This window comes from Phoxinus phoxinus (assembly GCF_949152265.1).
Source record: "Phoxinus phoxinus genome assembly, chromosome: 2".
NCBI lineage: Eukaryota > Metazoa > Chordata > Actinopteri > Cypriniformes > Leuciscidae > Phoxinus > Phoxinus phoxinus.
The window spans coordinates 34654751-34681081 of record NC_136877.1 but is presented as its reverse complement, the minus strand read 5'-3'; the positions used below and the strand labels follow the sequence as shown (position 1 = coordinate 34681081).

The 26331-nt window shown below is 40.9% G+C and overlaps 2 protein-coding genes across 3 annotated transcripts in view; one reads left to right on the top strand and one right to left on the bottom strand.

Moving 5' to 3' along the window:
- Window positions 1–6193: 6193 nt before the first annotated feature.
- Window positions 6194–26331, top strand: part of lgr4 (leucine-rich repeat containing G protein-coupled receptor 4) — a 60226-nt gene continuing 40088 nt past the window's right edge. Inside the window, 3 exon segments of the mRNA XM_079605048.1 lie at window positions 6194–6283; window positions 6392–6462; window positions 6669–6944. Of these exon segments, the coding sequence (XP_079461174.1) occupies window positions 6739–6944 (206 nt within the window). The 5' untranslated portion in view covers window positions 6194–6283; window positions 6392–6462; window positions 6669–6738.
- The window catches only part of kcna4 (potassium voltage-gated channel, shaker-related subfamily, member 4), a gene marked incomplete at its 5' end in the record, with an annotated part of 116274 nt that continues 100922 nt past the window's right edge, over window positions 10980–26331 (bottom strand). For both annotated transcript variants that reach the window (XM_079605049.1, XM_079605050.1), the window contains 3 exons: window positions 10980–14413; window positions 14537–14632; window positions 19456–19563. The remainder of the gene's footprint in view (window positions 14414–14536; window positions 14633–19455; window positions 19564–26331) is intronic.

Below are 26331 nucleotides of genomic sequence, written 5' to 3'. Positions count from 1 at the left end.
TCAATTTGGTTGATATAACAATAGTTGAACTTATTGTATTTTGTGTCTATATCTCCCTCTCCCCATTTCACAACTTTGATAACCCTGTTTTGATAGTCACTGTCTATTTGCCGTGGGATCTTGATATGTGCTATTCAAATGTGTTCTCACCCATGTCATTTCCTCTTTGGGCCATCTATCACAACAAGTTGCACAAGTTCCTTTTCACTGGTCACTTGCCACTATTGCTAATGCAAATTGCATTTGCATGAAAACTTTTTGCCTCGTGGGCCCATCTTGCCCTTGGGAACTGAGGCCGCTGCTGCTGCACATATCGACAATCAGATTGAACCCCAGTGTCAAAATGACAATATTTCTGGCTCTATGAATTGATCTTGTGTAACCGCTAGGTCATCAATTACTCTATGTATGTCATATGTCCATACTCACACAATCAATAAAAGAAAGTGATGACAGATTTTGACACAGGAGCTGGATGAGCTCCAATGCTGTTCTGTTTCCCAAACATGCAAACTTGATGGTGGCTGCTGAGCTGACACACAGAGCATATGAATTCAACAGACCTTACTCACATACCCAAAGCATACCTCTATTAGTGACTAAATCAGATGAACATCAAAACAATATACTAAAAACAAAACATTCATTTGCCAGGGCACCTTCATAAGTTTGACAATGTTAACAGTATGGGAAGATTTATTTTTATCCTAAAAAGGAGTGCCAGTTTACTTGAGACCATTTTATGTTTTTAGGGCCGGAGCACCGATGGTGAGAGGACCCTATTGGAATTGCTCCGGGTTTTTTTCTGTTTACGTTTGGTCAATGCAAGGTTAAATGCTACTCCATGGAAAAATCTGTCCCTGTAGGCATCTGGGCATAACAGAAATTGTGATAAAACACTGCAAAATAACATAGTCAAATGCAATAGAATGATAATGGTGCGAGGCGTAGCATTTGGCAGATAAGATAAAGAGCTACAGTCTGGACAAATATATGCCTATAAAAGCTTTAATGATTTCAGATAAACCTGACGTCAGTGGAGTAGAGCTTGTATCGAGGAGGTAACATGGAAGAACTTACAAAGCACACGTACTCTGGCCAAAACATTAAGCTATTTTTTTCTCTGTCTTTCTCCTTTTACCCTGTAAGTTTATGAGTCAGTGCCATGTAATCCCATGGGCGGTGCAGCAATCTGTAGCTGTGCAGACATTTATGAAAACTTTATTATGGCTTATAAAGCTGAGAAAAACAGGAGCATTGGCAGACTAAGAGAGGGATTCTCTTATGTTATCACAGACAGTTTATAATATGCAGCATGAATTATATATTGTAATCTCTTGGCCTTTTCAAACATGAATAAATTCCAAACTTTGGTGAGTCCAAAAGGAAAAAAATATCACTGTAAAAATCTGCAAATAATGCTTTAAATATACAATACCTTGCAAAAGTATTTAGACACTTCTCGTTTCACTAAATTAAAGATTCCACATCTATTCCATGTGATGGTTTAAAGCTCTTTCGAAGCAAATCGTTTATTTTTAATGTCTTTTTATCTTTCTCTTTTTTCCCTCTCTTTTTTCATATACACGTATGCTCTAGTTTTGTGCTTTGTGGGTATGTGTGATTTTCCTCATTTGTAATTTGGTTTGGATAAAAGTGTTACTCACCAATCATCTTGATCATTTCTATAATATTTATAAAATCTGTGCAGAACTGAAAAGTCAGGAGCAGGTTTTTGAGCTCGTGTCTGTTTGAAGAGGTTTTACTCATAAGACTTTGAACTCTGCCTGTCTATCTATCTTGGCTGTCTATTTACATGGTTCTTTTTGAGAAATGGCTTTTTTTTGGGGAACACTCTAGAGGCCAGTGTTATGCAGTGCTCTCAGTATGGTGCATATTTTCTTTCACTAGCTCCAACAGTAGAGCAGGGCACAAGCAAAGCCAAGGTCATGGGTTCGATTCCCAGGGGAAGCCAATTGAATAGAAAGCAACTCGCTTAAAGGGGTCCTATTATGCCCTTTTACAAAGTCTTGATTTTGTTTTTGGGTGTAGAATGTTTTCATTCTTGATTGTTCAAAAAAATTCATTATTTTTCACATATTTTACATTGTGGAGTGCAATCAGTGATGAGACAATAGACGAAGATGCGTCGAGTCAGCTTTACTCTCCACTTCAATAAACAATCACACTGTACAGCGAGTGAGATCAAAACAGCAACAACACGTTAACCCGGAACTCCTATATCATAACAACTCTCCCTTAAAGCTACAGTCCCTTGGTGAATGTCTCTTTCAGTCTAACTTGTGGGTCACCACACAGGCCCCCCCAGAATTCACCCATAATGACAGAGCCAGACCGAACAGATACCCCAAATAGAACATAGGACACTATTCACTAGTGCAAAACAGAACAGTCCAGCTCATAACAGTCCCTAAAAGTCAACGTGTAGGGGGAGGACCGGGCGGCCATACCGGCTGCGCTAACAGGAGAGGGGCAAAGTGCAAGAGGCGGGGCAGGGGCAGGGTTCAAGGCTGCCGCAGGGGGGCGCCCTCGCCGTGGGGGCAGAGCCAGCTGAAGCGGTTCGCCAATATCCACATGAGCAGGCTTGAGACGGTCTATAGCCACCCGCTCAGGCCTGCCCCCCATATCCACAACAAAGTTCTTAGACCCTCCCACCAGGACACGAAAGGGCCCATCGTAGGGGGGCCGCAGCGGGGTACGATGGCCATCATGGCGGATGAAGACATACTTGGCTGACGGTAAATCCTTGGGCACGTAGGACTGGGGGAGGCCATGGTGAGACGTTGGAATAGGAACGAAAGCGTCGGCAATGTCCCGAGACACAGCAAGATGGGAGGCAACCGACCACGGGGCCGTGGCATCTGGAAGAAACTCCCCTGGGATGCGCAGAGGCTGGCCGTACATCAGCTCGGCCGATGAGGCTTGAAGATCTTCCTTGGGGGCAGAGTGAAAGCCAAGCATAACCCATGGGAGGCAGTCAGCCCAGTCGCTGCCTGTAAGGCTGGCCCTGAGCGTGGCCTTCATGTCACGATTAAACCGCTCACAAAGTCCGTTGCTCTGTGGGTTATAGGCTGTGGTACGGTGGACCTTCACCCCCAGGACCTCGGCGACCGCAGTCGATGTGAACTGCGGACCTCGGTCCGAGGAGAGGTCGGACGGTGTGCCGAAACGGGCCACCCAAGCCATAATGAACGCCCGGGCAACTTCAGCTGATGTAATGGAGGACAGGGGAACCACTTCTGGCCACCTGGTGGTCCTGTCCACCATGGTGAGGACATGATTCCAAGGTGCTCCATGGTGGCGAACTCCTCCCTGGCGACCGTGAGCTTGGCAGGGTCGAGGCGCCGGGCTCGTGCATAGACTGGGGGGCCAACCGTGGTGATGTAGTGGTCCACGCCATGCTTAGCCACCGCCGATGAAAACGTGGGCGTGGTGATGTCAGGGAACTCAGCAAGTAGGCGTTGATACAGGTCCCCGGTGGCAAGCGTGTTCGACAGACAAAGTGCCCCCATCCCCCCTAGCGTGAAGGGGTACGAAGCAAAAGAGAGGGGGTCGATCAGGCGGCAGTTTGTAACACCAACAGTCTGTAAGCGCAGAGGAAATCCGCCCCTAGGAGCGACGTAGACACGGCGGCCATGACGAAGTCACAGCCGAAACGCCCCCTGCCGAAACACACCTCCACATGCCTCGTGCCATAGGTACGAATGGGTGTGCCGTTGGCGGTGTCCATCGGGGGGCCAAGTCCGCCAGCCATGGTGTCCACAGGCTTCGCCGGCAGGATGCTGCGCTGAGCCCTAGAATCGACCAGCAGCCGCCGGCCGGACAAGGTGTCAGTGATGAATAACAGCTTGCAGTCACGCCCATAGCTGCTAATGAGCACCGGGCCTGGCTTTTCCCTGTGCTCCAAAACTGCAAGGCTGACGACAATGCTTGGCTTTGGCCCCAAACCTGGAATGGTGATAACACCACCCGTCCTCACGCTGTCGGCGGGCCGTCACAGTAGCTGCGGTGTCCGGGTCATCCTCCGTGGGTGGAAGCGGGGCAGACGTGCACTGGGGGGTTGCTGGTTGGCGAGGAAAATCCTGTCTGTCTCCACAGCCAGCGCATGGTAGTCTCTGGAGCAAGGTTGGGGGGAACTGGCCAGTACGGTGCACACAGGCACTGGAAGCTGCCGCAGGAAAATGTGGGCGAAGAGGAACGAGGGATCCGCCGCGCCTAGCACAGCCAGCATAATCTCCATTAACTCTGACGGCTTGCTGTCGCCAAGGCCTTTCAGGGACAGCAGGCGGTCGGCCTTCTCCAGCTCCGACAGTTCAAAGAGGTTCAACAGGAATGTTTTGAGTGCGTCGTACTTGCCGTCAGCCGGAGGAGCCTCTAACAGCGCCATAGCCCTGGCAGTCGTCGAGGCATCTAAGGCATCTACACTTGGAAATACTTTGTAACTTCCTGTGTAATTCTCTCAGTTGGAACTGGGCCTCGATGTGTTGAAACCACGGCCATGGATTATGCTGCCAAAAGTCCGGTAACTTGAATAGTAGATAGCGCCGACATTAGCCACGCCGCTAGCAGCAGCATTTTCACCACCGTCGTCGTGTGACATAATTCAGCTGTATCCAACTCGCGTCGGGGTCACCAATGTGGAGTGCAATCAGTGAGGAGACAAGAGACAGAGATGCGTCGAGTTAGCTTTAGTCTCCACTTCAATAAACAATCACATTGTGCAGCGAGTGAGATCATAACAGCAACAACAGATTAACCCGGAACTCCTATATCAAAACAACTCTCCCTTAGAGGTACAGTCCCTTGGTGAATGTCTCTTTCAGTCTTACTTGTGGGTTACCACAACATTATTAAAGCACCTCTCTCCCCGGTCTGGCTCCAACACATCATAAGTTCCTGTTTTGATGAAGCCCATCCTTCTGAAATACAAAATGTGCTGTCATTGGTTAGCTGGCCCAATGAGTTGTGATTGTGAATGGCACCGTGTAGCACATGTTTGGGAAAAGTTCCTCCCCTCCATAACAGAAAGTTCTGCTAAAATATTAAGGATGGCGTCAATTTCAAATCAGATCGAGCCTGATTCAGACCCTGACAATGTTAACGAACAAGAGGATCATGCAGAAAATAAATACATTTTAACTACTCTAATTTTGTCCACCTTAAGAAGGCCAAACAGAGGGGTTTTGGAAATGGAGTGGAAAAACAGCTTCTCTTCGAGATAGCAACACTCTTCATCTTCTCTAGCGCAGCTCAACCAGGCCTCACTCCCTTTTTTTGGTGTAGCTATTCCGTGGGTGCAGGTTATTTAAATGAGTAACATTGTGACTTCATAAGATCAAGGAAAAAACGAGTTGTAGTCCAAACGAGCTGTTTGTTGTAGTTCTTGAAAAGGAGATTATGTTAAATAAAATATCTCCCTTTGGAGTGGAGCTTTGTAACCTTGCATATCTTTTTTTTATACTCAAACAGCAACATTACACAATTGCTAAAGTTGAAAAAGAGGAAAAGCATAATAGGACCCCTTTTAAATGCATACATGTAAACTTATACTTTGTTCTCAGCTGTACTGTGTACCTGCTTGAGCTGTGTCGCAGTGTATTCTATTTAATGAATTTGGATTAGTTTATCTCTAATCTCTTTTGAATGACCCCCAGTAGGCTATTTTCCCCACAGCTGTTATGTAATTCTAAAAGTGAATAAAAGGCTTTTAATTGTTAAGGTTTTATCTAGAAAATGATAAAGAGTTGTTTTATTGATCACAGATGACAACTGCGAGGCTAATTATATGTCCACTGTGTTGTATGCCAATATCATTTGCGATTTTGCAAAACAGGGTGTGAATAGCTAAAGAAACACTATGCATTTGTGTAGTTTTAACCCCCCACCCCAAATTAATAGGCTTATTAGTAAACCCATTTCTTGATTAGGCTATGTAAATAAGGCTTTTGTATATTTCACAGTCACAAGTTCGCTACTTTCGGCTTTACACAACTGACGTCGAGAAATCATTAATATGTAGGTTTGTATTAACATATTCAGCACCTCACTGGCTGTCCTGCAGAGAGAGAGAGAGAGAGAGAGAGAGAGAGAGAGAGAGAGAGAGAGAGAGAGAGAGAGAGAGAGAGAGAGAGAGAGAGAGAGAGAGTGTAGAGGGGGAAACGTGAGGCTCGACTGAAAGCTGACCGTGTTTTCTACAGGAAACAAATCAGAGAGAGGGAGAGAGTGAAAATGCTGTTGTAACCGCTGTGTTTGTCGCGGTTTTGTGAGTGTTTTCCTGGAAGCTGACGCTTAGCGAATCACGCCAATCTGGAGCCCCGTTTGTTTAGACCCGGGAATTTAAGCTAAAGGTGTTTATTTTGTGTTTTTGGAGGCGTGAAGCTCGAGACTCCGCGCAGAATGACCGTTGACTGGCCCGATCTGCTTATCGTTCGCGGGCATTAGGTAAGAGCACTTATTTACACCGATCATGGCTGAAAGAAAAGCAGGTAGCATAACGTTTCTTTTAGGCACTCACAAACAATAAAACATGCTGTAGCTTAATTTTAGTCCATTAAATCGCCCACATCATGCCTAAATCTGATTAAACCCAGCGAATTCAACCTAAAGACTTCTGAGAGCTTGATATTGTACTTGTTCTTATGTTGAAGGAACTATCACTACCTCCGTTTGCTGGCGAAACAAACAACGCATTTGCCTTCGAGGGTCTTTTGGGTCGAAATGAAGAGAATAATGGCATTGCTGGCAGTCCGAATGCTTGTGTTGGGCTTGTGGATAGGGGGACAGTCAGCCACTGCGGGAGAGGGACAGTCCACTCCGGCCACATGCTCTCCGCTGTGCCGCTGCGATGAGGACGGAGGAGCAGACTGTTCTGGACGAGGACTGACCACTGTTCCCACCGGCCTCAGCGCTTTCACATATTACCTGTAAGTTACTACAATAACGTTTAACAATCAAGTGCATGCTGGGAACAAGTGCATACTGTAGAAAACCTTGTTCTAGACGTATTTGGCTCCCATATCTAAAAAGTCCTTATTAAACGTTACATGTTTTTTTTGTGTGTTTTTTTACGAATTACTGTAGAATTACGAATGCATTTAGCAATCCCGCTAAAATAATGACTCATGTCTAGTTCATACATTTACGTAAACTAACCATAATTTGTCTGTCTAAAACAAGTCTAAAATTGTTTTCAGACTTCAAGTTAGTAAGATCCGATCATGTAGTATCAAACCATGATAAACTCTTTTGTGACTCAGAAACACTCCTTAGGCTATACACTCACTTTTATTCACAGCATAGCACTAAGCTGCAGTACAAAATGTTCAAGATTAAGGGTGAAAAATCCAAATTAAGTAGTTTTGATGATGGAAATGACTGGTAGTAAGTAAGCATTATTACAGTACAAATATTAGCTAAATTTCTTCAGAAATTCCTAGGTGAGATTTTTAGTGTTGTAGCTCAAAGTCCACCTTGGGCCGCTTCTTAGTACTTCGTGTGAGTGTAACAGACTAAATGCCATATGACCCCTGCGGTTAATATAGAGAGGGCTGCTCATTTATTATTGAATGCAGCCAGCCTTTAAAACATTACCAGCCTGCTTTTAAACCCATGCAGCATAAAAAAAGATAGATTTTGAGCCAGTTATTTATAAATTGAGGTGAGTTGAGGTGCTTTTCTATGAATAGGGCTTTCCACAAATGTCTTTCTCAGCAGTCAACTGCTGATCTTTTTTTTATTTTTTTGCAGTGCACAACAGACACTAGTATTATATATTTCAGATTTTTGTTACGGTTACATGTTCTTCATTTTTTTATTGAACTTTGAATCACTGATAATCCAGGAGCCCTCCCACATTAAAAGACACAAGTATAATTTAAGTATGTGTAAGTACTGTCAAACAGTAACATTTACCATTACTGACTAAAGGCCCGTTCACAATAAGAACTAAAACTAAACTATAAAGAACAACTAAATTAGCATCCATGCCAATGCACAATAGCGTTCTTTTTTATTATAAGAGTGAGCATGCAGTTATGCTGTCTTTATTGTGTCGTTTTAAATGCTCAAGCTCCTTAAAGTCGGTTGGATTCTGATTGTTTTTATTGTTCATCAGCTGGGGGAAAATTTGTTCTAAAAGTGATTCCAGCTATATCGTGTGGCCTTATTCTCATAGAATTTGAATGATTATTAAAACTTTATAGTTATTGACCTTGGTGTTAATGGGCCTTAATTCTTGATGCTGACTCCATTGGTCTGTATCAACAAGCATTCGCATCAACCGTGCATAGTTTTATGTCTCACCGGTTGACTTTGAGAACTTTTTGCCCCTCAAGTTTTTCCGTCTGTTAATACAGAAAGGCTGGTTTATTGCTGGGCTGAGCGAGGCCCCAGTGTCTGTGGCACGTGCGAATCATGTCCCTCACCTCATTAGACTTTACCGGCATTTATTGTGCTTTTACTCTGTTGTAATTAAGTGTGTTACTTTTCTGCCAAATTGTTTAGAAGCACGTCTGGAGGCGAGTGTTTATTCTGCAGCTCTCTCTTGGAGCACATACATTTTGAAAACAGCTTGACCGGGCTCTCTAAATATCTCTGCCAAGCTGCAGCATGTAACTCAACGCCAAGCTAAGTCCAGTCTGGAGAAGCGATAAAGCCAGAAATAAAGCCACTGAGTTAACACTAGCTGCGGCAGTGGTTATCTTAGATGTCAGTGAATTATATGGAAATAGGAGGGATGCATGTGTAGGCATCAGCAGGATGCTAATACTCCGATTGATTTAAAAAAAAAAAAAAAAAAATTCTGTAAAACATTTTGTTAGGCAGTGTTATCATTATAACCAACAGCATGTTGTTTAATGTTTCTTGACCAATATGGACCAATTCACCAGCAAGCCACATTATATTGTTTGACTAGGGCGAATTCAGGTAAGCTAAATTGGGACACTTTTTGCCATTGAGATGAAAAATGTCTCAAAATGTCCCAATTGGTTTGAATTATTTATTTATAATTCAGCATGGAATGAAAACGATCCCTATCTATTTTGTAAGTACATGTTATAGATGTTATTTATTGTGATCCATTCACTTTCAAAATGTAAAAATAAATTATAAAAAATAAAAAAAACTGACGTATGCCGGACTTCTTCAAATAATTAGTCTACTTAAAACCCATCCCTCCACAATCGTGTGCAAGCTCACCTTCGTGTTTGAGTGGAACAACCACATCTCAACATCCAATTAACAACTGATGCATTGAACCTGTTCTCCGTCCTATATTTTTTCTTTTTCAACAATCCGTTACACTTGGATGTAAGTCACAATAGGGAAGAAAAGCTCTGTTGCCACTTCCACTTAATTATTTTGAAAACTATAAAATTAATGTGTGATCGTATTTTCTCTTATTTGTAACATACTGGTTAATCTGGAAACTATGTTAGTGATGAAAGGTGTCTATATTTAAACCGTTTGTGTTTTAGTGTGGTCCAATTTTTTATAAAATGCACATTTCTGATCAGTCCGCAAATGATGATTAGCAGATGATGGGACATCTGTCAGTCAGTCTGTGTGGTAATAGTCATAATAAGTTGTGAAATGCGCTGCCACCGCTCCAGCCGCATTGCTGCATCCGGCTGCGTCGGCCTGCTGCACGCTTTACTGCATTTCTGGTATTTATTTATGTAATTGATAATAGTTGGGCTGTTCTCTCTGCCCGTACTCTGGGTTGCCTTCAGCTGTCGCCACACTGTCTCTCCCTGCAGAGAAGAACAGAACTGGAGAATTAGTGAGAGAAAGGACAATAGAGGGAGGGAGTTGAAGTTGAAAACTGGTAAAGTGACAAAGAAAAATATGTTGGAGGATATCAGGATTCGGAGGGTCAGAGAAAAAAAGGGAGGGAAACAAGTAAAAAGTGTGAGAGAGAGTGGGCACAGTCTGTTTGATCATTATTCTCTAGTCTAGATAGCAGCCCTCAGTGGGGTTAATATAGTTTGCTTACTTCAACAGGTTGTTGCACAATACTCCAGGTTAATCATACTCTGTTTAGGTGGAGTATCGTAGCAGGGCGAGTGAGAGACTTAGCACCGGCTTAAGAAACAAATATGCACTGTAGTATCGCTCCACACCAGGGAAACTTTGACCTTGACTGAGCTGTATGTACGGATGTAACTATATATTTATTTAACTCCCATGCAGGTGGTTCATAGCATATTACAGTGCACTTTGGCCTTGATAGTGTTTTAACAAGCACCCAGTAAAAAAATTGTCTGTTTTGTTGGGGGTGGGGGTGTTATGCTTAACTCGTCTCATATATTTGAAAAAGTATATATATTTTTTTTTCTTGTAATAATTTAAAGTTTCTTACATGGTTGTTTTTGTTAATTGTTTTACTTTTGTTATTCACTTTATCCCCAAGACAGCCTTGCTACTCACATTGCATAATACTTTTCTTTTTTCTCTTCTTTCCTTACTTATCTTGTTCTTATCCAGTAAGTTTAAATTTTTTTTATTTTTTGTTACAATTCAATTGTATGTCCTTCATAGTCAAGCGCGTGACTTCTTTATTTTTGACCCATGCTACTTTTCAATTTACCTTGCCTCTTTTTTGGTGTCCCGTCACTGGCTGAAAGAATTTCCCTTGTGTATGTGTGTGTGTGTGTGGTGCGCCGGCTTAGTGCAGTGGGGACTGGGGATATCCCCCCTTAACCGTCTGTCCACACGCCATTAGCCCACTCTTGCCTCAGCCTCAGTAAAGCCCTTCAGCATTGAGGAGCTGGAATGTGCCTTTGTGTCCCATTAACAAAACAGAGACTCCATGTTCTTTTCCATCTTAAAGGCTGTGAGAAGGGTTGCACGTCTACAAGCTCAGTCAGATGGAACCGGCAGCACCATTTTTCCACACCTTTCCCTGACTGAATGTATAGAGCGATTAGTGATCTTGTTTTTTCACATTCACGTCTGAAGACAATACCGTTTCTGTGCAGTCAGAGGGTACAAGACAGAAAATGCCTGGTTGGGTAATGCACTTTTAATGGTGTTCGAGAGTGAATTGGAGGATGAAAGTTTGTCATTTGCTCTTCTTTTGATTTAGATTTTTTGAGCAGGCCACCAGAAAGAGGCACACACTCTTCTTGAATCTATCAGATAAAATTACTAAGGTGAAAACTATGGATTAGCTAAACCTTAGATGCAATGTTTTACCTGAAGATGGTTTGTACGCCTCAGTGCTGCACAAATGATTTACAGCTCTAACTGATGTTATGTGAATTGGGATGGTTCAGGATAAAGGTTGTTTTATATGCACATGAGCACAGGCAGCCTTCAGTCATACCTACACACACACACACACACACACAGGTCATGAGAAGAGCTCTGGAGGAGAAGAGGGCCCTCTGTGTTCAGCGTTCTGGCAAAGACTCTCTCAGCCGTTAAAGGTGAAGCCTTATGAATGTCTGTGACTTCATTTTCGTTTTTACAAGAGCAACTTTGCGTATACATCCAGTTTGAGTCGCAAACATTGAACTTAATACAAAAAAATCTAGCGTTGGTAACAAGTTTTTATTTATTTATCCATGACTCTTAATTTTTCAAAGCAGCTATCTGGAGAATTCAGAAACCCTTATTATTAGCGTCACCGGTGGCTGTTAAGTGAACAGCAGCCAGCAACTTTCTGCTTGTGCTCGCACTCCTGCACACGAAACGTAATGCCCCAATATACTCACAGCGAAGTCCTTTTTTTGTTTTTTTTGTTTAGGGTTAAATGAAGTAAGAGCGATGTTTAGATGAATATGTAAATAGATGCTACACACTTTCCTCTTAGAAACAAAATAAACCCAATAAAAATGACAGCAGTGAGAAAGCATCTGATCATAGCGATGTGGATATGTTTGCACGAGCTCTGCAATTCACCAGCATCATGTTGACAGATTAAGTAATTAATAATATTCAATATTCAACAATATTATTGATTTGACAGCACTGACGCTGTTGTATGATAACTGAACTGAGCTGGACGAGGACATCCCTTTTTTTTCAGAACTGCTATATAGATGAAATTAACTAATTTAATAATTGATGATCTTTACAATGGAACTGAATCAACACTGAACTGATTTTAGCTGAACAAAGCTTGTAAAGCTGCTTTGAAACAATTGTATAAAGCACTATATAAATAAAGGTGACTTAACTTGAAATTAATCTGTTATGATAGTTTGATTTATAAAGTATATTTGAGACTATAGACTATATCTGACAATGTGAGACCATAGTTTGAATTTATCTCTCTGTTTTTGCATGACACATTGACTTCACAGTACAGAATAGCTCTTTTGGCAATATCCTGAACATTCTATGTATTAATTTAATGTGTCATAGAATGGAAGAGAGGCTCTCAGGAGCATGCGTAAACGTCACATCCTTCTGATTTTCCCGGCAATAACCACCTGGGTCTACAATCTTTCATAGACGACCTAGGAAGTCGGGGAAGGTCTAGTTTTTTTTAAGTTTCGTTACAATTAGTTTTGCAATTAATACGTGACATTTTTACATTTTAATTTTTTTGCCCCTTTAAATAATACTGACAGAGTTTCATGCACTACATGTTCATAGGCACCACGAGACCGCTCTTGAATCTACAACTTGAACAATATAGTCAGATTACAGAATAAATGACTCGTATTAATCAGTTATTTTTAGTGAATCAAAAACATACTGTGTGACCATGTTGTCTGATTCATGAACAAATCACTTTAATGAATTGGATCTTTTTAGTGAAACAAACACATACAGCTTATAACTTACTATGAGACTTCAGTCAGTTTAGTTACTGACTGGTTCCTTATATGACATTATGTACTTAAAGATGCACATTATGAAGTTTGTCAGTAGAATTTTATAAATATTAAGGACATTTTTGATTGGTATTGTAATGTTGTTGTTTAATATTTAAGGCCAAATAAGCCCCTTTCACACAGAGATTCTGGAAAATACACGGATAAAGTGACCCGGGATTTGACCCGGGTTCGTTTGAAAATGGTTCATTCACACTGCCAGTGATTTGCCGGAATCAGAGAGCGCGTTCACACACAACCCGGGTATGTCCCGGATAGACGCGTGACGTTACGTATAAGGTGGCGAACGAACGATCTCAGCTTCGGCGCGGATTGCAAGGAGCTCTCGGGTCTCTGCTTCAGTCCAGTTTGCAGACATCTTTTCGTTCTTTCTTGTATCGATGACGAACACAAACTTTCTTCTAACAGAGTAACAGAGTCGCACGATAACTACCACATTGCGAAGGCTCGTACATCATCACTACGACACACCCCTTACGGCATTTGTCCTGGCTTTTGTTCACACAGCGCGCGTTCCGGGTCTGAACACGGCAATGTTACTAGGTCCCCAACCCGGCATCGATCCCGGCATTAAACCCGGGTCGTGTTTGCGTTCACACAGAAGGCGTTCCGGCAATTTGCCGGCAATTTGCCGGGTTCAAAGTGCTGTGTGAATGGGGCTATATTGGATTCAATTAAATCTGCCAAAAAAAAAAAAAAGACAACACGCTTTACAAGACTTATTTTACGTTTGTAAAGTATATATTTTTTTGTGATTTTATCATTGAATACCTCATAATTTGACGATAGGATCGTCAAGGAATTTGAACTAAAATGGTTAAATTCTTTACAATTTCCATTCCTAAAAAAATCACTGTCAAGTATCTTTCCCTTTTAGGTTCCTTGTTTTATATCTCTCCTTCTTTGTACTTTTCTATTTCTGATGAGCATAAACGAAGGCTCATGATGGGTTGAGAGACACGCAAGAGCTTTTCTCTCACTCGGAAATGGTGGATGGGGGACAAAGAGAGAGACTGTTAGGCTGCCAGAACTTCTTAAAGCATTGCAAGTGTTTATACATGCAGCTTTCAGACCTCAAATCAAACCTTATTGGCCATGCCCTTGTCCTGTGGACTTCGTCCCATGTAAAGAAAATATCCACCAAATGTCCGTTCTGCTGTAAGAAACTGTGAGGACTGGATTAGTGGACTGACAAGTAGTCCCCAGTAGGAGTCCGACCGGAGATGAGCTCTAATCCAAGGTTTGCGTGTGTTGTTTTTCGCTGGTGGTTAGGCTCCTTGAGAAGTGTCCAGCAGCTGAAGAAGTGCGGATGTCTTCTCTGTCCAGCTCTTCCAGTAAGGAGTGTTTAACATGGCACCTCTCCTTCTAGCCGAACATTTGTATGTGTGTGGTCCTACATAGTGCCACTTGGCTGGCATTTCCTCTCTGCCCATGTGCGCGACCCCTGGTGACCTCGAGTCGCAGGGTCCGTCATCGCCCCACAGCCGAGCACTTCCTGACCTGGAGATGACCCCCCTGGGTCCCCCGCATCTGTCCACACGCTGCCCCTGCCAACAATTTGTATGTGTTTATGAGTGTGAGAGAGACAGAAAAGCATAACCTGTTGAATTTATTTAAACTGAGCTGATGATACATTATGTCTAGAGGCCAGTAAAATAAACAGTTATTACCAGTTCATAATGTTCTTCCTCATTTTGGAAACCTCTGCTGTCTCCTCGTCTGGTTGGCATGTCATATTTAAGCCAGTCATGCTTCATTTTGCGTTGCTATTTTTAAGAGTTTGCAATATTGTGTGTGTGTGTGTGTGTGTGTGTGTGTGTGTGTGTGTGTGTGTGTGTGTGTGTGTGTGTGTGTGTGAGAGAGAGAGAGACAGGCAGACAGACAGAGAGAGAGACACAGCCAGAGAGAGAGACACAGTCATGTCATGTCAGGACTGGAAGTTTAAAACACTATACTGTAGGTACATTGACAACAGTTTACAGTGACAAAACAACCATTATTTTGTATTAGATTTGAGGTGACAAGGGACAATGTAATGGGACACAACCACACAGAGGGAGAGATTAGCTAGGTTAGGAATGAGGAGCATATTACTATAAAAAACTATGAGTATGAAAAGATCATCCTTCATGCAAAGGTTTTAGGGACTGCATTTAACTGAGAAACTGTGGGCATAGTTGATTTAAAATTCACACTGATATTTTGTCCAGTCAGTAGCCCTTGTAATTACCTTATGGGCAGAAAAATTAAAAATACACTACTGTTTAAAAGTCTGGGTTCAGTAAAAAAAAAAATCTCACAAAGGCTGCAAAAAAAATAAAAATATTGTAAAAAGTGATTTCTTCCTGTGATTGCAAAGCTGAATTTTTAGCAGCCATTCAGTGTCACATGATCCTTCAGAAAACATTTTAAAGACCCCCTGTGGTGAAAATCAAGTTTTTAATTTTGTTTATATATGCCTATGTGGTGTTTTTATTATGCTTTAAGACGGACCATATGCAAATTTATCAGTCAACACCATTGCTGAGTATTTTCTCCTTAAAACTGCAATGAACTAAAGATGCAGCTTGAAATCGCCTCTCTTCTGTACGTCACAAATATGTTGTAACCAATCCCTTCAAAGTGTGGGCTAGCCTTAGCATAATCATTAAATATGCTGCGAAGCAGGGGAGTCTAATCATATCAATTACCATTATGTATAATTTGCCCTTCCACTTCTGAATCAGTTTCTGGTTCAAACATAAATGGCTGAATTAAACCAGTATTTCCACTTGCCATTGTGTAGCGTTTACTACAGTAAAGTTGACCGAGTGTATCAGGTATTCTAAGCTCTTGGGATTGAGTGGAGGCGGATACTAATTTGCATGTATCCGTGTATATTAAATGAAGCAAAGGTGTAGAGTTACATTCAAGCTATTTTAAGGCATGTAGAAATAATTTTCACAGGATAAATTGTTTAAATATGTAATTTTTGTGATCAAAGCTTAGTTTTAAGGGATACAGTTATTGACTACAGGGGGACTTTAATATTTCAAATGATCAATGTTGAAAACAGTTGTGCTGCTTAATATTTTTGTGGAAACTCTGATACACTTTTTCAGGATTTCTTATTTTTTCACTAATTTATTTCAAACATGCTTTATGAAACTTAAAGGGGTGGTAAAATGGCACCGTTTTGTGCCTGGCCCTTTAAATGCAAATGAGCTGCTGCTGCAGAGGGCGGGGTTTCAAGAGCTCCTGTGTGTTAGCAGCTGCGATTACCTGACGCAGACACACTAAAATGACAGAAACTGTTCTGTCTTTAATGTTAAAATGGAGTCAGACAAAAATGGAGAGACTCAAGACGAAGTGACAACATGTAGAATGCAACAGGACATTTCTGAATGGTTAGTTGATGAATTTATGCAGCTGATGTGGAGTTAACGATGCACCGATGTGAATATTGTGGCCGATACCGATATCCGATATTAATATTGCTGTTATGGCCGATACCGATATTTACCGATGTCGATATCTCTGTATAGAAAACACATTTTTATGATAATCAAATAAAGAGCTATTTTCCAAAACACTCTTTTTTTTTTTTACTTTTGTAATTTATTTTCATGACTGATATTGGGCACCTTTACCTGTGTGTACCAGACGCGATGCGATAAGATCCAGCGACAAATTATTTGTCTGTCCACTCTAGCCGCGACGCGACATATGTACAAATCAATCAAAACCCAGAGCCAATCAGAACAGCGTGTGGGCAGGCTCTCGCGTCAAGTGCACAGCACCAGAGAGTAATCTTGACGGCAATCGCAAGAAAATGGATAAGTAGCTACTTAATCAAATTCACAAATATTACACCATTTAAACAGTATTCAAATACATAGGCTACTGAGTTACTTAAACAATCTTTGTCAAATAATACATTTGTTTCTTCAGTTTGAACGTTCTTGTTTCCTTCCATTTGTTTAATTTCAAGATCTGAGGTGAATTATCCATTGTTGATTTTACAGCTACAAAGCTGGAGCACTAAATGATATTCAAAGTCACATTACACGCTTTTAACATTAAATAAAGCACATAAACAGTGCCTGAGATTAGAGTGCGGATCGGGCCGACTTTTTCAGTCCGAGCCCGGCCCGCGTCCGACAGAGCAGTAACCGAACCCGACCCGAGCCCGACAGGCATAAAGATATTTATGTTCGAGCCCGACCCGAGCCCGACAGTTAAAATCCCATTTTTTTCTCATACTAATGACAATTGTACGTTTGTTTGTGTGGAAAGCCCGCTTTTATTAAGCAACTGTAGGAAGGCAATCGGAAATGTCAACAGGACAAGCACATCAGCGCGCGGAGCAACAAGCGCTCTTAACACCTGGCGCGCGCACATTATGCACGCGTTTCGTTGTCACGGCTACATAAACAAATGTCCGCACACAGGAAGACGGATGTTATGGTAATATTTTACATGTATTTTAATCACAAAAACGAACGTTTGCATCAAGTGAAAGCATCAGGCACATCGGCTACCTACATAAGCTGTTTTAAATTTAAAATGTTCAATGCCTTATCGCGCTGATGTGACCGAGCCCGACCCGAACCCGAACATCATTTCTAAATATCTGTCCGAACCCGGCCCGGCCCGTCGGGTACCGGCGGGTCCCGTCGGGCTCGGGTCGGGTATCCATCCTCTACCTGAGATTATCATTGCCACACGTTGTGTTTGTTGTTCCAGCGCGACGTCGCGGAAAAATTGAAACAGTTTCTAAAATAGAATCGTCGCGTGTCGCCGTCGCGGCTGGTTAGGACATAAACTCTGATTAACATGGAAAAGATACCTTTTATCTCGTGTCGCGGCATCGCGTGTAGCTAGGACACGGTGTAATGACTAGTTCGCGCGCCCACAATGAAGTGCGCGCCCCTACACACAAACACGGGTTCAAACCTCGCCCCGTCCAGCACGGGTGATATAACAAATGTTGATCGTGTGCCGGGTGCCCACTATAAAGTACGCACCACTACACATAAAACGGTTCCCATAGTATCAGTTATTCCCCTCTCTCTGACGAGAGACGTGATAAAGGGTGCACCCTCTGTAAAGCGCGCGCCCCTACACACGAGCGCTGTTCACAGCTGAAATGTGCTCGTGTAAACATCCCCGCCCCCACACGCACGTCAAATACACAGGAATGATAATCGGCCTGTTCACATCGGCCCTATTTTGACATCGGAACGATACCGATGTGTAAAACAATGACCATATCGGCCGATATTATATCGGCGGCCGATATATCATGCACCACTAATCTTTATTTAGGATATTCTGTCATGGTAATCTATAAATCGCTCGTATAGGAACTGTTGTGAGATGCACACAGAGTGACGTTCTATTGCATGTGAAAAGATGGATGCTAAAGTTTGAGCAGACTCACAAATGTGCTCTTATACAACAACTCTTCCTCTTCTCAACATGGACTGTGTGTTCCCGGGGGCGGGGTTTATGTACATTTTAGGGTCGCTGATGTCACTAACCCCGGAGGAATGTTGTGTAGTCCCTACCAGCCGTTTGCTGAGGTCCTTTTCTTTAAAAGCAAATATCTTCCTTTGCTTTGAACTTTGAGCGTTGTAACTTTGCAGATGTTGTTTATGCTCAAACAGCAACATTACACACTAACTAAAGTTAGAAAAGTGAAATCATACTCAACCACCCCTTTAACTTTCATTAGCCATTATAAAAAAAACAGTGTAGTGTAACAGATCAGTAGTTTATGAAATTTTCATGAAATTCCTAATTATTTGAATGTATTTTAACTAATTTTCATAGAGAAAGCATGGCTCATTAATATTATCAAGTTATATATGAAGTAATTTTCACTTGCAAATGCTCACACTCCATTTAATGGCTTTAGAGTTGTAAGAGAGTCTGAGAGAGTTTGTGTATGGCACTGTGAGAGAAGGCAGGACAGACTGTGGGGTACTGAGTAAAGAGGCCCCCTGTAATTTATTAGAGTGTTGAATTCTAGTCAAAGCCAGTTTGATTCACTGTGTTTGGTCTAAACCAGCTGAGAGAATCGTGAGGACAGCCGGACACTCCCTCCGACTCACTCCATTCACACGCTCAAGTTCATCTCTGTCCTCCAGAAACGGAGGGTTGTGAACGCTCACAGAGATGGCCATGTGATTATTTAGAGATCGTTCATGGTCAATGGTGTTGTTGGGACGCAGGCAGGTTGCCTTGGCAGTTAATGGGTTTGTTTAATGTGAGCTTCCTGATGGAGCCTTGAAGAAGACCATCTGCTGCGTTAGAAAAGCCTGTCTCCCATCACATCTTCTTTTTCTAATGGACACCAGACAAATGACAGGATGAGGCTCTGAGATCAGTGGAAAGGAATGAAGGGGAAGGATGGAGAGAGAAACAGAGGGAGAGAGATGGGCCGAACGATAAACAGAGGGGTATACTGAGTGAGATGAACTGGGAAAGTGCTGAGCCACACACACACACACACAAGCACGCACACACATTCTGTCTCTTAGTGTCACAACACACACAGACACGCAAATAGGTGCAGCCACAGACAGGTCTGTACACACACTCTTACTGGAAGGTGGGAAGCTTCTCTGCTCTCACTGGAATGTGAAATGTCTTCCCAGAAAACTGGTTTTATTTGGGTTTCATTCCCATCAAGCTTCTGTCCAGCTCAGCTCACCTATTCAGAGAGAAAGAGAGGGAACACATGGACCAAATTGAGAAGGAGTAGGTTACTATGGAAAATAACTTGCTGGCCATGAGATGTGTCGGTATCAAACCCTTTTGGGAGGCAACTTACATTTAGGTAATTCTGTCAAGGACATCTGGACAGTACTGCCAAAACATTAGTAAGCATGTAGAATTTTGACCTTGCTGATATTGTATTAAAACGACTGTTATTTGAAGCTGTCAAGGTATCCACTGATGCTGATATCTTCATAACTTGTCCTTCTTTAGAGGAGGAATGTTTCCTTCTCACCATGCACCATGTTTGGTCAACTCTAGCAACCTGATTTGCTAACATGCATTTTGATAGCACATGCAATGAGTTCATGTAATTAAAATAATTAAAAATGATTGTATCTTGATGAAAGGATTGGAAAATGACAGAATTTACAATCTTGTTAACATATCTGTTCCGATAAAAATAATTTATTAAGAGGTTTACTTAACTACATTTTAGTGTATTGGTCATTTTTGACCTCGCCTCAGTCTGAACAAAAATATGAATAAATGTTTATCATCACTGATTTATTTTGGATTATCACTGATATATGTTAAATGTCACTCATTTATTGATGTTTACATTAAATAACTGAATATAAGCGTAATTGAGATTTGAGCACTCTAGCAGAGAGGGAGGTTTCTTTTTAAGTGAATGCGTTTGTTCTGTTGTATAACTTCAGAGGGTTTGTAGTATATGGCACTTTGTTTTATGATATTTTTTTTTAGTTATTTTTGGAGCCATTCATGTGCCACTTCATTGAATTGGAAAAGAGCAGCCTGTATATTCTGTTAAACAACAAATTGTGTTAATCACAATAAAGAAAATCAGCTGGGTTTGGATTGACGGGATTTTGGGTGAACTATCCCTTTAAATGTAAATTAAATGGAAAATTCACTGTATTCAAGCACATATTTTATATAATAAAGTAATAATAATAATAATAGCTAATAAAGTTTACATTTAAGAAAATGAAGAAGGGAGGTGAAGGTGTATGGTTTTTGCTCATGGTCATTTTGCTCAGTCTAACTCCAGTGTATGTTGTTTGTGGATCGGTGGTGTGTTCAGCCTTGTCCATATCTCATTACAGATAGGCTATCAGCACAGCCCAAACACACTGTGTGCTTACAGGCATGATGTTCCTGTGGAATTAGCAGCTTAATACACTTCCTTTCTCGAAATTCCTGCCGTCTTTCTCTTTTTGTAAATCCTTAGCTTTCTCTGTCTCATTTTTTTTTATGGGGGGTTGACATGTTTGCTCTCAAGGCTGAATGTTTGTGTTCGAGCTCACATGAGGGAATTGGCTTCTTGCTCTGTGACTCCAGAGCTGAAGCCCTTCTTTGACTGGACATAGAGCTGCCAGTGTGTTGGTGTGACTTGGTGAATATATATTTTTTTTTTTTATACTTTTTTCATAGGGTATAAATTATGTGTGCATGTGTGTGGTCGTCTTCTCTTCTTTAAGTATTGGGTAAGTCTGTAGAATTTTTTTTTTTTGGATCTCAGGTAGTTTCGTTCAAAGAGGGTTTAGACTGGAACTCATTACTCAGAGTTTAAATCCCATGTTCTGCGTCAGACGGCACTCAGTATTTTCCCAAACATTTTAAGAAAAACATTTAAGTGCTGTCTTCCCAAACATTTAAAGAACCAAGTACTGTGTTTGAATTAGTATATAAAGCGTATGCCCTATCTTTGAGGGCCATCAGGCCTATCCTCCTTTTGGAAAGGTGTCTTACACTGAGCTTGTGAACTAGAAGGCAATCTGTTTACTTATCTTTCTGCTTTTTATAATTTTGTAGTTCAAACCGTACAATTGTCCTCTGAATGGCAGACAGTGTGCTGGAGCTCAAATATGACTCAAACTTGTCTCTTGTGTAGAGAAGGATAGGAATTTGTCAGGCATGACATCATCCAACCCACTGATAGGCTTCCAGTGTTTAGTGTTCAACCTCTACTGTATGTAATGCTGAAGGAAAAACAAACCATCAGGCTTTCTGCTTGTGAGAAGAGACTAATGTGCTTCAAATTCAGGGTGGAGGTCCTTCTTGAAACAACAAACCCTGATTCCTACTCAGGCCCTGAAACTCATGATTGTGGATCGTAGTTATTGCTCACCATTTTGATCAATCCCACAAGTTGCACACTCAATAATGTAGGAAAATGAATTTAATTAGCCTATTGCACAAAATAATTTGACTTTACATTACTGTTTTATTTCACTGTGTTCCAATCAGGATTTTTGGGGCTGATCACTGATTACCAATCACTGGAAGCAGTATTGCCCAATACCAATCAAATAAATAATAGGCCAACTATTCTTAACAACAATGTATTTGAAGTATAATTACTTTAAGAGATGTGAAAGTATCATGAATTGACAACTATTTATTGGCAAGGAACATGTGCAACATTCCATTTCCTCTCTCAGAGGTGACTAGGAACAGCTTAGAGCTTAATAAATATAGCATTCCTATGAAATAAATAATATTAATAAAACTTTACGAACAAAGTAATAAATGTAAAACATGTCACTGCATAGTCTTCACTGTATAAATGAAATATAGATTAATCCTACTAAATCAATTATATTTGTTTTCTTTGTCTTTTGTTGTTTGATTAACATTAATAAGACATATTTCTTTAATATTACACCAGCCTTGAGACCACCGATCTAACTATATATTATCGGCCAATAACGATGGAACACCCTTAATTATGTTATACACACACTCTAAAAAATGCTGGGTTATTTTAACCCAATTTTGGGTCATATATGGTCAAACCCAAATGTTGGGTTAAAAATGTAATTATAAAATGTAACCCAACGGCTGAGTTTGTCCATATTTGACCCAAAGTTGGGTTAAAACAACCCAGCATTTCTTAGAGTGCAAGTGCCTAAAAAGCCCTGAATAAGATTAGATGTAGGTCCATGTGAAATACACAAACATTTACATAAAATTATCTCAATTTCATTAAGGCGCACACCCTTTTTTAGGCTTGTTCTTTAAAAGACATCATTTGAAGGGCTGTCAATCAAAAAGGAGTTGTCACAGAAACGCCTCACCCTTTTTGGTCTAAAAGCCAGCCGGTGAACGAGACCCACCCATGCCCTAACACACGCACGCACAGCACATCTACGGGCCTTATCATGTGCCAGGCTGTGGCTGGGCTCCTTCAGGGCTTGGCAGGGCTGTGAGCGGGCTGGCCCAGCTGTGATGTGGGGCTCTGTGGGCAGCTGTGGCCACCGAAAGGCCTGCTGCGGTGCTGGTGTGGTTTGCCGACACGCGGATGCTCCCATGTTTCACTGATGCAGTGGAAATGTAAAAGTTAACCCTCAGGGTCTGAGCGGAGGAGTTTAGGAGCCTGCAGAGAGCAGTTGCTATGGATTGGATTCCTGCAAATGTTCATGGACACACTTTCTGTATTGTTTTACCATCTGATTCACTAAAGAATTAGTAACGCTGTAAACACACCCACAAAGTCTATGGTGAATGCAATTTGGCCAGCTCAATTCTGGATCTTTCAGGTTGGTTCTGAGGGTAGATCGCTAATCCAGATAATTCATTTTTACTGATATTTTTGACTGCTGTTTAATAGCTCGCAATCTCGACAAACACCCACGCGATTCCTAAATGACAGCGATTCACCTGTGTCTATTAAAGCTGTGACGAAATCATACTGGAACATTCAAATCTGTGTTACTGTTCGCACTACTTCTGATCCAGAGAAAGCAGTCATTTAGGTATGACATAGCTTCACAAACGGTCTTTTTAACCACAAAGTATTGTGATTGCTGTGTTAAAAATTATCACAGAATTACTGGGATAGAAGTTTATATTTCGAATATAGACCCTGATGTCTACAGGAGGGTTGTCTGTTTAGCTGTTTAGTTTGTTTAGTTGTCTGTGCAGGATTGTGGGAGAATCGTGATCTCTATATGAAACAAAAAAAGTGATTCTCAATTTATTCATAATCGTCCAGCTCTAATATTTAAATGTTTTTTTTACTGGGCTTATCATTTTCATATATTTTCTTATACCGATAAGTGTCATCTTGTAGGTCTCTATAGAATAATACTCAAAACAGCAGCATTGCATTTAGTTATAACTGAAGAGTATTGGATAAAAAGCATCAATTTATAGTATATGTCTGGCTGTAAATCTAATCTCATATGCTTTATAATTTTTTGAAAAACTGAATTAGACTGCAGTGCATGCAGTAAGTGAATATGCACAGGTTTTTGTGTTAAGATGTTGTGCAAAATTTGTAAACGTTTTGTGAATTTGACCCTGTGTTCATTCCAGGACAAACAGGCTTGTTGTGCTTTTTTCAGAGTGATTTAGAGCACATCTTGCATTAAGCTCTAAAAGAATAAATGTTGTTTTAGAAAAAGTGAATGACGCTACCCTCTTAGAAAATATCTATTCAGACTATCATTCATAAATCAATGTTCTCTGTCCTATAGCATGAGTTTAACTAGGCTTCTGTCTCTTTCCTGCTCTTTTTCTGTTACTCTTACTGACAGGCAGAAAATCTGCAGTGCTCTGTTGAGACTTGACATGTTCCTGAGCTCTCCCAACACAAGGCTTTTCTTCTTCCTTCCATGTTTGTAGTATGTATTTTCCATCCAGTCACGCTCCATCTGTAGCGCTTAGGGTGGTCCTTATTTGTATTCCTAGAGTTAGTAATTTAATGACAATGCCAAATTGTATCTGCCTTTGCAAGCTGAACTCTTTAACTGTTTGAGCATGTTGCAGGATTTCACCTTCACAATACCCAGCAGGTTTTACATTATCGTTCTGTCACTGGTGTTTAAAACAAGACGTTTAACGTTTTCAACGTTTTGCTTGGCCGGTATACCAGTTTCAATTTCGCATACGTTATGTATTTTTTAAATAGACATACTAGTGCATAGCTGAAACAATTGCTGCATCTATTCAATGGCCACGGAGTGTGCTATGTAGAGTGTATTGAGAGGGGATCCATTTTTGTATGAATAAATCAAAAGTTGGACTGTACAATGAATCAAATCGCTATATGGCCAAAAAGACTGCTATTGAAATCTTAAGTCTGCATGTTCTGTGTGTCTCTATGTGAATAAACACTGCAGTTTTGTCTACTACACATACTGAAGCATGCTTGACGCTCACTTCACAAGCATTTCACCATTTCATTTGATAAAACTATCATATCACGGAAACTCAAAGGTCTTCACGAGTCACAACAACCTGTCAAAATAAAAGTTTGGTTTAACTTAAAAAAAATATAACAGAAATATATTACTATTGCACAGTAGAATGTTCTTCTTCAAGAAGTAATGATGATAATAACCAATCAGACTATATTATGGATGCATGCATAATATTATTGGGATATCATTGAAATCTTAAAGGCTTAACATATACCGGTAATCGGCCCGTGCGCAAGGAGTACTAGCGATAAGATCACGTCAGCAGTTTGGTCATTGTTGAAGTGAACTTGTTATTAGACTAATGAAATAACATTTGTTATTTCTGTTACTAAATAAATAAAACCGTAATTAATGTCTTAAAATCACGAGTCTGATTTGATTTAATGGTCAGCACAGCAGCTATAGCCAACATGACTAATAAAAATCACAAACCTGACACTTGTAAATTAAATAATTTTTATATAGTTTATAAAGTCAAAAGTCAAAATTAAGTATGTGTGTTCTGAGTTTGTCACATTATTTCTTTTTCAAATATCTGCATATCGGCAAAAATCCAATATTGTTCATCTCTGTAGGCTATATCACACAGATAGACATATTATAAATGTATCTGATCAAGTAGAAATAGGTCCTTAAAGGAATAGTTCACCTAAAAATTAGAATTCTGTCATGTCTTTCCAAATCTGTCTTTCTTTTGCAGAGCACAAAATAATTTTGAAGAATTCTCGGAGTCAAAATAACATATGACCTCATTGACCCCATTTTGAAAAAACACCATCTTTTCAAAAAGTTTAATTTTGTGTTCCACAGATGAAAAACTTTTCATGACAGAATTGTCATTTTCGGGTAAAATATCCCTTAAATGTAAGAACTAGACATTTTAACAAGTTTTCATTTTGAAGTTGTGGTGTGTAGCCAATGTAAAAAGAAAATATACCATGTTACTTGCCATTTCTTTGTAATTGTTTGTTAAATTTACTAGCTATTTCAAAATTGTTTATTCACCGAATTTTTTTTCAGTGTAGAAGTTTGAGACTTTGTTAATATTTTTACAATTCAGTTTGGTGACATATAAACGAGACACATCACCTTTAAGGTCCAAATGCACAAGGTTAATAATTATGCTTTATTTAAACATAAATGCAGTAGAACTGGTCTGACGCAGTCACAAGTGCACACACTCTTTAAGAGCACACGTTATCAGTCTCATAGGATAGAGTTTCCTCCGGTAGGCCTCTGTCTCCGTCCCTGTCTTTGTCACTGCAGTGCGGCCCCTGGCCCCTAATGAGGAAACCTGCTACTCGGGGATAGAGATCACATTCACAGACCCAAACACACATACACATAGTCTTCTTTCTCTCTCTCTCATCCTGCTTCCAGGCACCTCAGCCAAAAGACTGAGAGAGTTTGCAGTAGGACGAAAGGCTGCGGGCGTGGAGGAGTGTGTGTGTGTGTGTGAGTACAGGAGGAACAGGACTGTCAGTAATACATAATGTATCCAGAGGACCACCGGGACCGCTGCACAAATAGGG